The sequence below is a fragment of the Protopterus annectens genome, chromosome 6.part0 (genome assembly GCF_019279795.1).
Source record: "Protopterus annectens isolate FY-2018-M chromosome 6.part0, PAN1.0, whole genome shotgun sequence".
In the NCBI taxonomy this organism is placed as follows: Eukaryota; Metazoa; Chordata; order Ceratodontiformes; family Protopteridae; genus Protopterus; species Protopterus annectens.
In genome coordinates this window covers 724,326,942-724,339,100 of record NC_056737.1, presented here as the reverse complement: position 1 = coordinate 724,339,100, position 12,159 = coordinate 724,326,942, and the positions used below count along the sequence as shown (strand labels likewise).

The window sequence follows — 12,159 nt, the reverse complement described above, 5'->3', positions numbered from 1 at the left end:
ATTTCTCTCTAGTATGCCCTCCATTTAAAACTGCTGTAGGTGAGAGAGCATTCTCTAGACTGGGACCTACCACCTGCCTACAGACATCAAAAATCTAGAAACCATTAAAAGCTTCAAAGGTGCACTTAAGAGCATCTATTTACTGAATCTAAATGCAACTGTTACCATTACATTGGTTTGGTATCGTAAATAATAAAATACATTAAAAAACTTTTCTCATCCTCTTCGTGTGGCATATTATGCTCATGTCTTTCACATGCATGTAGGAATATGTATATGCTATGTATGATTTTCTTGTATTTTATGCATTTTGTATATATAATTGCTCTTGCTGTATCTTTTAACCTTATCCTATCTGCATTCAATCTTTCCGTTATGTTCTGAATTTTGCTATGTACTTGTTTCCTATGTAATATTGTTGCTTGAATAACAGTGGTATATTTTCTGCTGTTTGCACTCGAGACATGGCTGAAAAGGGTCAACAGATCATTCCACTTACCTAGTAAACAAACAGTAAGTAAATGAAATAAAAATAATGAAGAGAACAGGTTGCAAGTATGGCACCTGCCTTGCATTCAGATATTTGAGGGCATAGAGCAGCATTTTCCCCGTCTGCCCTGATCAATGAGCCTTCTTGGCTGAGGTACTGCTGAAAATCTGGAGATATAGTAAGTATATTAGTGATAATGTGTAATGGAGTTTCTCCTGCATGTGTTAGCTGTCTTCCTTGGTTCCTTGTAATCAGACTTTGTGTACATGTTAGGAAATACTGAGAAGGAAGAGGAGCAAATTTACTTTAGATGTAGCTTTGCTGACATTCTGCTATGATTTTCTGATGTTGGGGTTGACTTCCTCCAGTAAAGGCTGAAATGTTAATCGGTGTTCCAGTAGGTACTAGCTTTTACTGAAGCATATACCTTTAAAAGAGAGAGGCTGAAACTGTGACTAACATATTTAAATGCTATAGATTGTTTTGTTATACAAGTTGAAAAGCTGCTTTAAGCTGTGTTTTTATTACCTTTTTTCAGCATTGTCTACAGATGAAAGAATGGTCAGTAAATCCTTTCTGGATACTTTGAGAGAGGTTGTCTAACATTTACATGCAAAATAACTGTTGAGATCATTACTGAGAACTGAGTTCTGATGTACATCAAGAAGATTATTTTGTATTTTCATAGGTCTCTGCTACTGTTGCTAAAGATTACGATGATCTTTTTGATGGAGATGATGAGTATGAAGATGGTCAATCCCAAGAAAATCTTAGAGATCTTCGAGCAGCTATGAATACAGTTGTGGATGAAGATGATGACGACGATGATGAGTTAATGCCTAGTCTTAGTCGTCCCAGACACAGAGGGAGTTTTCTGGATGATGACAATTCTACAGGTATGAACATGTGAAAGTACTGAAAGGTGATTTCTAATCCATCATCTCTGCCCTAAACATTTGTCTATTTTTGTGCCTGTACTTCCATCCAACCAAGGCTCCTTAGTATCTGAGCTATACTCTGTATCCAGAATCTGGTAGTGCTTTCTTGAGTCCCACTTTCGTGTCTGTGAAGTATTATTTAGTAATATAACTGGGATACATCTGCTATCACCTCTGTTGCTGCATATAACAGTGTTATTCATAGTTACTTGTTCACTATGTGCAAATGATGCAGTGATGTACTCTTTCCTTGTTTTTTTCAGTCTGTACACATTCTGTTCCTCATGTCCCCTTGTCCTTTGACTTATTTATTTAATTTATTTATGTATTTATTTGGCACTTGTTTACCGGCATAGTCTGACTGGGCTAGAATGTACCCATTTTCAGTGGAGGCTGGGGAGAAAAGCTCCACAAATACGATCTTTCAAAAATCAAGTACAGATATTTTAAATCACAAAGTTTCATGTTTCACCACAAATCATAAAAGTTTACAAATGTAAGGAGAGTAAAACCATGAAAATATAATCTGAACTTGTTTGCATTTGGTCTTCAACTTGAGGGATTCGACTTGAGCAGTAAATGTTTTGATCCTTTTCTATCCTTTTTCTTCTTTCGGGTGTCTTTTCTTCTCTTCTTTGCTTTACCCTACACTATCCCTGTGCACTTCGTGTTGGTTTAAAAAAAAAAAAATGTTCTCTCTTTCCCGTTCCCTTTCCCCCCTTTCTCTGTGTGTGAGTGAGTGGTGTGTGTTTGGGTTCCTGTGGCCATGGTTGGACCACCCAAGCCTGGCTAGGAAATGTACAGTGTGTGGCCATAGGCTTCCTCCTTCTGATGGCTGCACTCTGTGCGTGGTGCTCACCTGGATTCCTTCCGCTCGATCTGTGTGGGCTTCAATCCCCATCCCTAATTGACAGGAGGAATATAGCTGATCCATAAGAATCCCACAGAGGCTTCTTCCTCTGCTTCAGCTTCTAGGACTCATCCTCTCACTAAAAAGTCTGGGGACAGGGTGAAGACCTGTTCAAAGGAACAGGACCGGCCTAGAAAGCTGTCCTGTGACTGCTCTTTCTTGGAAGAGCCTCCAGCCAAGTCGCAGCTGGATCCGACCCGGGACTGTCCTAGACTCTGGACCCCCGCTTCTTGCCAGAGCCTACACAGATTTGATCCCCTCTCTGTGCCTCCCCTTGGTGCCACTCCAGGCCTGGGTCTGTGGCTTTTTCCATCTGGTCCTCTCGGAGCCTTATAGAAGCCGAGGTGGACAGGATGATGTGGAAGTTTATTCGGACCCAGATTCAGTTGGGAGTCTTGCTTGCTCCCTCCCCCTCTGGAGCTGGGCGCATGCAGTCCATTTTCCTTCCCATTGCTCCTTCTCCGATTTGACCTCCAGTTTCGAAGTCATCGGGTCCAAGGTTTCCCAGTGTCAAGGGGTGTGGCTTTTTCCATCTGGTCCTCTCAGAACCTTATAGAAGCCGAGGTGGACAGGATGATGTGGAAGTTTATTCAGACCCAGATTCAGTTGGGAGTGTTGCCTGCTCCCTCCCCCTCTGGAGCTGGGAGCATGCAGTCCATTTTTCTTCCCATTGCTTCTTCTCTGATTTGACCTCCAGTTTCGGAGTCATCGGGTCCGAGGTTTCCCGGTGTCAAGGGGTTGGCACCGGTGGTTCCATGTCCTTGACACCGACTATTGCCCTGAGTGGTTCGGCTCTGATGTTTTTGGAGCCGACCAACTCTCGGAGCCATAGCCTCAGTGTCGGATATGAGGGGATGGCTTCAACTTGGAGGTTTTCTGAGTCGGCTCTTCCTATCAGAGTTTCAGCACCAGAAGGTTTGACTCCGGCAGCCCCCTCACCACAGGGAGCAGCAGATCAGGTCTTAGTCATTCCTACGTCGGAGATTCGTTCGCCTTCTGCTTTCGATGTGGTGGAGAGGGTCCTCTCGGCTCCTTCAAGACCCTTGACACTGTCATCCTCAGCGTCCATCCTGGCTCCCTCTTTTTCTGGGCCGGAGTCTGTCATCCTGCCCCCTCAAGGACAGCTTGTTGCCACTGCATCCCAGGAGGTTCTTCCTCAGAACTCCCCGAGGTTTCAGAGTCCTTCCAAGAAATCCCCTCCCTGAGGAGCTCCCTTGGAAACACACATGCAAAAGGAGACACTTGGTCTCCCCACCGGAGTCCCTCACTGAAGATATACTGGCTTGGAGGAAGGGGAGAGATCCCCAATCACCCCCAGAGTATGTCTCCTTTGGAGATATCATTAAAGAAATCCTGCATCAGTGTGGATGGTGGTCTACCCAAAAGCCCAACCTGGATGAGTCAGTATTCCTGGAGGTGTTTGGCACAGGACCCTCTACCTCCTGGGTGTCCCCTCCCGCAGATCCATAGTGGATTTAATTTCATCCAGGGAATGGAAGGAAATGGATATGGCTAAACATATCCTCAAACACCCAGACAAAATAATGAGTGCTCCCAAGGATAGGCAGCATTGGTCGAAGGGATCCCAGGTCGATGCCATGGCGGCTGCGTCGGCCACCAAGAAAGAGCTTACTCAGGAGAGCTGTGTGGTCCATCCTCCTGACAGGGAGTCTCGGACTATGGGCTGTTTCAGGAAGCGGGCTTATGCTTTAGCGACATTTGCCTTATGTGTGCTGAACTACATGGCAAACGTTATCAGACTGCAGCGGGACCTGGTCAAAGAGGTCACTGACTCTGCCCCACGGTCCATGCCGGCAGAGGAGAAAAAGGTGATGTTCTTTGTGTTTCACTGTTGCAGTCATTACATTTGGGTAATCTGCTGGCAGGTTGCCCTCAGTCGGCCTAATTAACAAAGTCTTTGTTCCTGCGTCAGTTGCTGTCCTTCCATGATGTCAGGTTGTCAGGGGTATAAAACATGCAGCCGATGCCATTACATCAGTCTTTCTTGCTGTGTGGTGCCCGAAGCAGAAGCAGTTCTCAAGTGCCGGTCGGCCGACTCCTGAAATTTCCATTTTCAAGTTTCAGAACCGAAGTCTTCAACTAAAAGCTAAGTACCCTGTTGGGGAAACTTTTTCTTGCTCCTTACCAATGTCAGTAAAAGTTAATAATTGCATTACTTGTGGGAAGCAAATACCTCATAAAGATTTTCATTTGTACTGTATTCCTTGCCTAAACCCTGATCATAACCTACCTTGCTGTCGGTTTTGTGCTAAATTTAATCAACGCACTATTAAACGTCGGTATATTTTTGCTTCAAAATATTTTGGCTCACGATTTAATTATCCAGAAATGTCGTCTGTTCGCAATCCAACTACCAGAATACCTAAAAAACGCAAAGAAAAAGACAGAGACAGGCCATCGAGGTCCAAAACTGACAACGCTTCTCCTAAGCCAGTCGCAAGTTCGGCGGTACTCAGTGAAGTGCTTTCGCAGCCCCTGATACCCACTACTTCTGATCCGCAGGCTTCTACTGAGACCTATTCAGAGTCTGGTACACCGCGAGATGCCTCAATTATGGAACCCGCGGATGTCTCTACCTTAGATGGGTTCAGAGCTGCTGTGCAGGCACTGGCTCCTGAGGGTGTTTTCAGGCCTACAGATTTGTATATTACACCGGCGCCATCTTCAAAACTAAGGCCAAAATCTAAATCTATGTCTAAAAAAACGACGCCTGGGCTACATGTGCAGGGCCCTATGCCTAAAAAACAAATAATCAAAATGGCTGAAGATTTAATTACTCTGATCAGGGGTAGTCAACCCCCTCCTTCCAAGAGGCCTAGGCAAGACATTGATTATGAAACTTCTGAACAGGATTCTATTTCTTCTGACTCTTCTAATGAAACAGGATTTGTCTATACCTACTTATGAGGACTCTGATGCAGAAGATTCCATTTCTTCTGCTTCTCCCCCTGAGGATTTTTCTTTTGGGGAAACTTTACATACCTTAAGGGAACATTTCCACTGGGAAAGTCAGGATTTCTCTGAATCTAAAAAGAAACTTAGGGATTTTCTTCTTCTTCCTCAGCATAGGCTATACCTCCTGTTCTAAACATTGTTGATATTTTTTGAATCTAGCGTGGCTTCTGATTCTCTGCCTCCGGCTCCTTGTAAGCCAGACAGATACTACAGGGTTCCTGATTCCCACAAATTCCTTTTCAAAAATCCTATTGTAGATCCTGAAACCATTTCTCAGGGTCCCAAGGGCATTAAGGCCTCTACTGCTAAAAATCCTACCCCTTCACATAGAGATTCCAGGGAGCTGGATAGATGGGATAAGAAGGTTTACACTTCTGGAACCTTGGCAATCAGGGCTTTAAACTGTCAATTTCATATGCTTAAATACCAACAGCATATCATGGGTCTGCTTAAACAGAAAATTATGTTAATTGCTGACTGTGGAAAATAAGGAGTTACAGGATTTATTGCATTCAGCTGAACAAGTTGGAAAACATACTTTGCAATGTGGTTTTGATTCTTTGGAGGCCTCTTGCAGGGCTGCTGTAACTGGGTCTGTGCTAAGAAGGCATGCTTGACTCAAAGAGCAAACTCTGCCTGATCATTTACAACAGGACCGTCTCTTTGGTAATAAGGCTGAATAAGTTTAAAAAAAGATGGAAGATAAAGCTAAATCAATGCAGACTGAAAGATTTCTTACAAGTGCAACCTCCTAGATTTAGTAGACACTGGCCTACTAAGAACTGGTCCTTTCCAGTTCCTTCGAGAGCCACTCAAGCCAAACCCAGACATTCCAAAGGCTCTAGGTTTCAGTCACAAGGGACTTTTAGAACAAAACAATGGGGTGCCTCCACCACCTAATCTGGAAATAAGGCACCTCCCTATAGTAAACAGTCTCAATGACTTCCCTCTACACTTACCAAGCACTTACCTTTTAGCCACCCCTTTGGGGGGGAAACTGGCACTTCATGCAAGAAACTGGCAACTTAAACCAAGAACAAATGGGTTTTAAATATAGTATCCCAGGGATACAGGTTTCATTTCCACACCTTGCCAGTTACAAACGGATGGCCAGACCTGCCCGCAAATCAGTGGGCAGAGGCCCAGAAACAAGTACTGTCCCTCATGAACATGGGGGCTATTCAACCAATACCAGAAGAGAAAAAGGGACAAGGTTTCTATTCAAGACTTTTCCTGGTACCCAGAAAAGACAAATCATGGCGTCCAATTCTGGACTTATCTACTCTAAACACATTTCTGGACATTCCAAAATTCAAGATGCTGAGTCTTCAACAGTTACTTCCTATGCTAGGCAAAGATGCCTTGTTGGTAACTCTAGACTTGAGGCTTACCTGCATATCCCAATTAGGGAATCTTGCAGAAGATACCTCCGCTTCAAAGCAGGCTACTTGCATTACCAGTTCTCTGCACTGCCCTTTGGCTTATCTACTGCGCCCAGGTTCTTCACAAAGTGAGTGGCTCCAGTAATTGCATTTTGCAGACAAAGAAATATTCAACAATATCCATACCTGGACAATTGTCTAATTCAGGCAACAAACAAGGACATTCTTTTAAAGCATCTAGCGCTTATAAAAAGGGTTCTAACGTGTCTAGGGTGCACCATAAGTGAAAAGAAGTCACAACTAGTACCCTCTCAAGAAATTACATTCCTGGGTGCAAGCTTGAATACAACTGCCCAGATGGCTTACCTTACGCCAGAAAAGCAAATTCATTTGGTAACTGCAAGACAAATTCTGCAAGCCTTGGGGTTCATGGCCTCCTGCATTCTTCTAATTCCATATGCAAGACTGCATATGAGGAAACTTCAGTGGTACTTAAAAAGTTTATGGAGTCAACATTGTCACAGCCTGGAAACAATGATTCGTATCATACCATGCCTGCAACTAGAGTTCCTATGGTGGGCAGAGGCTTGCCACCAAAACAAGGGACTGACATTCACTCCACCCCCTGCCACCCAAACCCTAACCACAGACGCATCAGACTATGCTTGGGGGGGGCTCATCTGGCAGGGAAGTACATTCAGGGCAAATGGAGCCCAAATCAAATGCACCTACATATCAATCAGAAAGAGATGCTAGCTGTACAGAATGCTGTGACAGCCTTCAAGGACTACCTTCATACAGGACAATTACTGATAGACAACACCACAGTTATGTGGTACATAAACAAGCAGGGGGGGTACACACTCGTACCCCCTTTGCAGACTAGCCATGGCATTGTGGAACACAGCATTGACCTACCAAATACAACTACAAGCTCAATTCCTGCCAGGAAAGCTGAATGCTCTGGCAGGCGAACTAAGCAGAAATCTTATGGACCCACACGAATGGAAACTGGAACCACGGATTTTCAACATGTTGACATGAAAATGGGGGAGCCCAGACATAGATCTTTTTGCCTCACCCCAGAACAATCATTTGGACAAATTCTGCACAAGAACTCATCACAAAAAAGGCTGGAAAGTGGATGCTCTATCATTCAGTGGAAAAAACTTTGTCTGTGCCCCCCCCCCCCCCCACCTCTGCTCTCCAAAGTTCAACTAAAAGTCAAACAGGACAAACCAAAAATGATTGGTCCAGACTGGCCTCGCCAACACTGGTACCCACTCCTGCGCAATGTGTCACACCTTCCACCGTGGCACCTGCCTCAGACACCTTACTGTCTCAGCAGAACAACCAAATTCTGCACACTCAGCTTCAAACTTGAATCTTGCAGTGTGGCTAATCACCAAAGTTCACCCTTAGCATTCCTCAGCAAACCTGTGATGGATGTCATTTTGGAGGCAAGAAGGCCTAGTACTAGAAAATCTTATGCTGACAAATGGAAAAGATTCTGTGCATGGAATCAATCACTAGGAATAAGCACAGCTGTGCCCAATATTCCTCAGATTTTACAATACTTAACTGAGATGCTTCACAAGGGCCTGTCCTTTTCTTCCATAAAAATCCATGCCTCAGCCATTTCAGCTCATTACAACACAGAACCTCCCCTCTTCTCTCATCCCCTGCTAAAGCAGTATCTCAGAGGGGCCAAAAACTTAAGACCACCCAGGGGATCTTCAACCCCTGCCTGGGACCTAAATTTTGTATTGGAAAAACTCACTCTCCCTCCTTTCGAGCCAACTGCTACTGCAGACTTAAAATTTCTATCCTGGAAAACAGCTCTCCTTTTTGCAGTCACTTCAGCTAGAAGGACTTCTGAATTACAGGCTCTTATGGCAGTGGAGCCTTTCATTATTTTTCATGTGGACAGGGTGTCTCTCAGGACCAATCCATCCTTCATGCCTAAGGTGGTATCCAGTGTGCCTCTTAATCAGACCATTCATTTGCCAACCTTCTTTCCCAATCCATAGAACAAGGGGGATCGGATTCTGCATTCATTGGATGTACACAGACAACTTAGATTTTACTTAAACAGGACAAAATCCCTAAGAAAATTTGAACCAACTACTGGTGTCATTTGCTGCAGGGGAAGAGGGAAAGGCTATTTCAAAGCAGACTATTTCCAAATGGATAAGCCACTGTATTCATTTCTGCTGTATGCATCATGGTAAAACTATCCCCCAGGGGATCAGATCTCATTCCACCAGGGATGCATCTACTTCTACAGCTTTTCTCAGAGGTGTTCCTACCAGAGACATTCTATTAGCTGCTACCTGGAGCTCAGTTCATATTTTCATCAAACATTACCATTTACCTTTCTTCTCTAAATCCAGAGCTGGCTTTGCCACTGCTGTCCTGCAGTGTCTAATAGCTGGTCCTAATGCTGTATAAATCCATTCTCCCAACCATAGCTTTGGGAATCTACCCAAATGTAATGACTGCAACAGTAAAACACAAAGAACATAGTACAGTTGTGTACACTTACCATAAATGTAGATGTTCGAGTGTATTCACTGTTGCAGTCTTGGTTACCCTCCCTCCAGCCCCCTGTTTTTTCTCTTACTATACCTCTACTTTCTTTTACTATGCTTAAAAAGCATTTTTGGTGTATTTGCATGTGTTTGGAGGTATATTTTTTTTGTGTTTTTAATTTTTATATATATATATATATATATATATATATATATATATATATATATATATATATATATATATATATTTTTTTTTTTTTTTTTCTCCCCATTTCGGGGGCACCTGACATCTGGGGCAAAAAAAACTGATGTAATGGCATTGGCTGCATGTTTTATACCTCTGACGTCATGGAAGAAGGGACAGCAACCGATGCAGAACCCAGGACTTTGTTAATCAGGCCGACTGAGGGCAGTCTGCCAGCAGATTACCCAAATGTAATGACTGCAACAGTGAATGCACTCTAACATCTACATTTATAAGTGTACACAAGTGTACTTTCTCCTCCAGTATGGCCACCAATACCTTGATATCGAATACTTCTATGAGGCTCCTATCGCATACTACAGAAGTGCCTCTAGGGCTGCTGGGACAGGCGTAGCCATCAGGCGTCACGCCTGATTCCGGCTTTGTGCTTTCTTGGAGCCCTTCAATGCATCATTTACAAATATCCCCTATGACAGTTTCACTCTTTTTAGTAAGACTGTTCCAGACACCTTAGTCCAGAGCGAGAAGGATGAGAAGACTGTCTGCCGTCGGGATCCACTTCTGTACCCTGCAGTGATCCTTCTCTAGGAATCAGCATGGGGTGAAGAAGATGTGGTTCCAGAAATCTCAAAGCTCTTCCCACTATGCTCTGGATTTGCCTTCCCCCAGAGGCAGTGGGGGATATGACAGAAGATGCCACCCTCATGGCAGAGAGGGCCCAAGGAATCTAGGGTCTTAGGATCCCTTCACGGATAGACCCTTACAGCAGCCCTGAAGGGTTGCCCGACTGCTTGTCTCTGGAGGCAGTCGGGGGACATCTGTCTCTGCACCCAATAGTTTGGGAGTCCATCACTGACGATCATTGGGTTTTGCAGATGATATCCAGAGGATACTCGATCCCCTTTATTCAACTTCCAGTCCTTCTCATGCACCTCCCGGATGCCCCATCTGCGCAACAGGAGCAGGCAGCTGTAGAAATTTCCAGGCTGCTCAAAAAACAAGTCACCCCCCCCCCCCCCCAGACCAATCCAGATTAGGCATCTGTTCCAGGTTCTTTTTATTGCCAAAGTAAATGGGAGACTTGAGACCCATTCTGGATCTTTCATCCCTGAACCTGTCTGTTGCCAAAATGAAATTCCAGATGGTCACCCTTTAGTCCATTGTGCCCTTACTGCAGATAAATGATTAGCTGTGCTTGGTGGACCTCCAAGACGCATACTATCACATCATGATGAGCAGGCGCTCTTGGAGGTTCCTCTGCATTCGGCTGGGAGCCAGTCATTTTCAGTTCAGAGCACTCCCCTTTGGGCTCACCACTGCCCGCCGGGTGTTCACCAAAGTGATGGCAGTAGTGGCGGCTTTATTGTCTCCTTTCTGCTACCTCCAGGCACCAACTGTGTCAAGCCATGGATCATCTTTTCAAGACCACTCATTACCTGGCCATAACCATAAGTCTCAACAAATCCCAACTGGCACCAGTGCAAGTTCTCTATTTCATTGGGGCTCGTATAGACACTATCCAAGGCAAGGTGTTTCTTCCTCTGGACAGACTGCTATTCCCTTCATCATGTTTCTTACATCCTTCAAGCCAAACTTACCCCAGCGGATTCAGCTCTTCGGGCGTTGGGGTCCATGGCGGCCACAATCACTCTTGTTCCAATGGCACACCTTCATATGAGAGTCCTTCAGTGGAATCCGGCGGTATAGTGGTCCTTGCTAGACCTTCCCTTATCACATCCGGTTCAATTGTCTCAGGTTTGCAAGGATTCTCTTCTTTGGTGGCTTCAATCTCTGGACCTCCTTCTGGGTCATCCATTTGTTCTTCCCATCCCTGTGATCGTGGTGACCACGGACGCTTCCCTGTTTGGGTGGGGGGGTCATTGCATGGGAAGGACTGTCCAAGGCACCTGGTCTTCCCTGGAGACCCATCTACATATCAGTGTCCTAGAAATGAGGGCGGTGCTTTTGGCATTGCAAGCTCTACATGCCTATCTTCCTCAGGGGACTCTTGACATTCACACGAACAGTATGTCAGTAGTCTGGTACATCAACAAATGGGGGTACCAGATCTTACCCCCTTTGTCACGAAGCCATGAGATTGTGGGAGTGGGCGATCTTCGGCTGTTTTCTGATAGCAGCACACATTCCAGGGAGATCCATCATACTGGCAGACAGGCTCAGCAGATCTGTTCTGATGCCTTACGAGTGGTCTCTGAATACTTCAGTAGCAGAGCCGATCTTTCTAAAGTGGGGTCAGCTGTGCTGCGAACTCTTCGCCTCTACTACCAATGCAAAGTCCAGCGAGAATTTTGCTCTGAACCCCCATCTGGGAGAGCCCTCCAGAGATGCTCTAGTTCATGCCTGGCCTTCCGGTCTACTATCTGCTTACCCTCCACTGCCTTTGACATCCAAGTTCATTTAGAAAACTTGATGGCTGAGGAGCTCAGCAATCCTCATGGCCCCTTTCTGGCCTCGTCAAGTTTGGTTCCCCTCTCTGTGGCCTCATGCAGTGTGTCCACCTTGGACGGTAGATCCGGTTCCGGAACTGATTACTCATCCCTCAGGGATCCCTCACACAGATTTAGTCAGCCTGAAGCTCACAGCTTGGCTTCTCCAGTTTTGCTGATAGTTAGGACTCCCTGTCTGTCTTCTCTCGTTAAGAAGATTTTGGTAGCGGCTCACAGATCTTGTACCAGAAAGGTTTAGTCAAGTAAATGGAAGTGTTTC

The 12,159-nt window shown here is 45.0% G+C and overlaps 1 protein-coding gene across 3 annotated transcripts in view; it reads left to right on the top strand.

Annotated features, from left to right (window-relative positions):
• Positions 1 to 12,159, top strand: part of WDHD1 (WD repeat and HMG-box DNA binding protein 1) — a 2,322,801-nt gene that overhangs the window by 1,086,779 nt on the left and 1,223,863 nt on the right. For all 3 annotated transcript variants that reach the window (XM_044074408.1, XM_044074407.1, XM_044074406.1), the window contains exon 11: positions 1,179 to 1,386. In XM_044074408.1, coding sequence (XP_043930343.1) covers positions 1,179 to 1,386 — 208 coding nt within the window. The remainder of the gene's footprint in view (positions 1 to 1,178; positions 1,387 to 12,159) is intronic.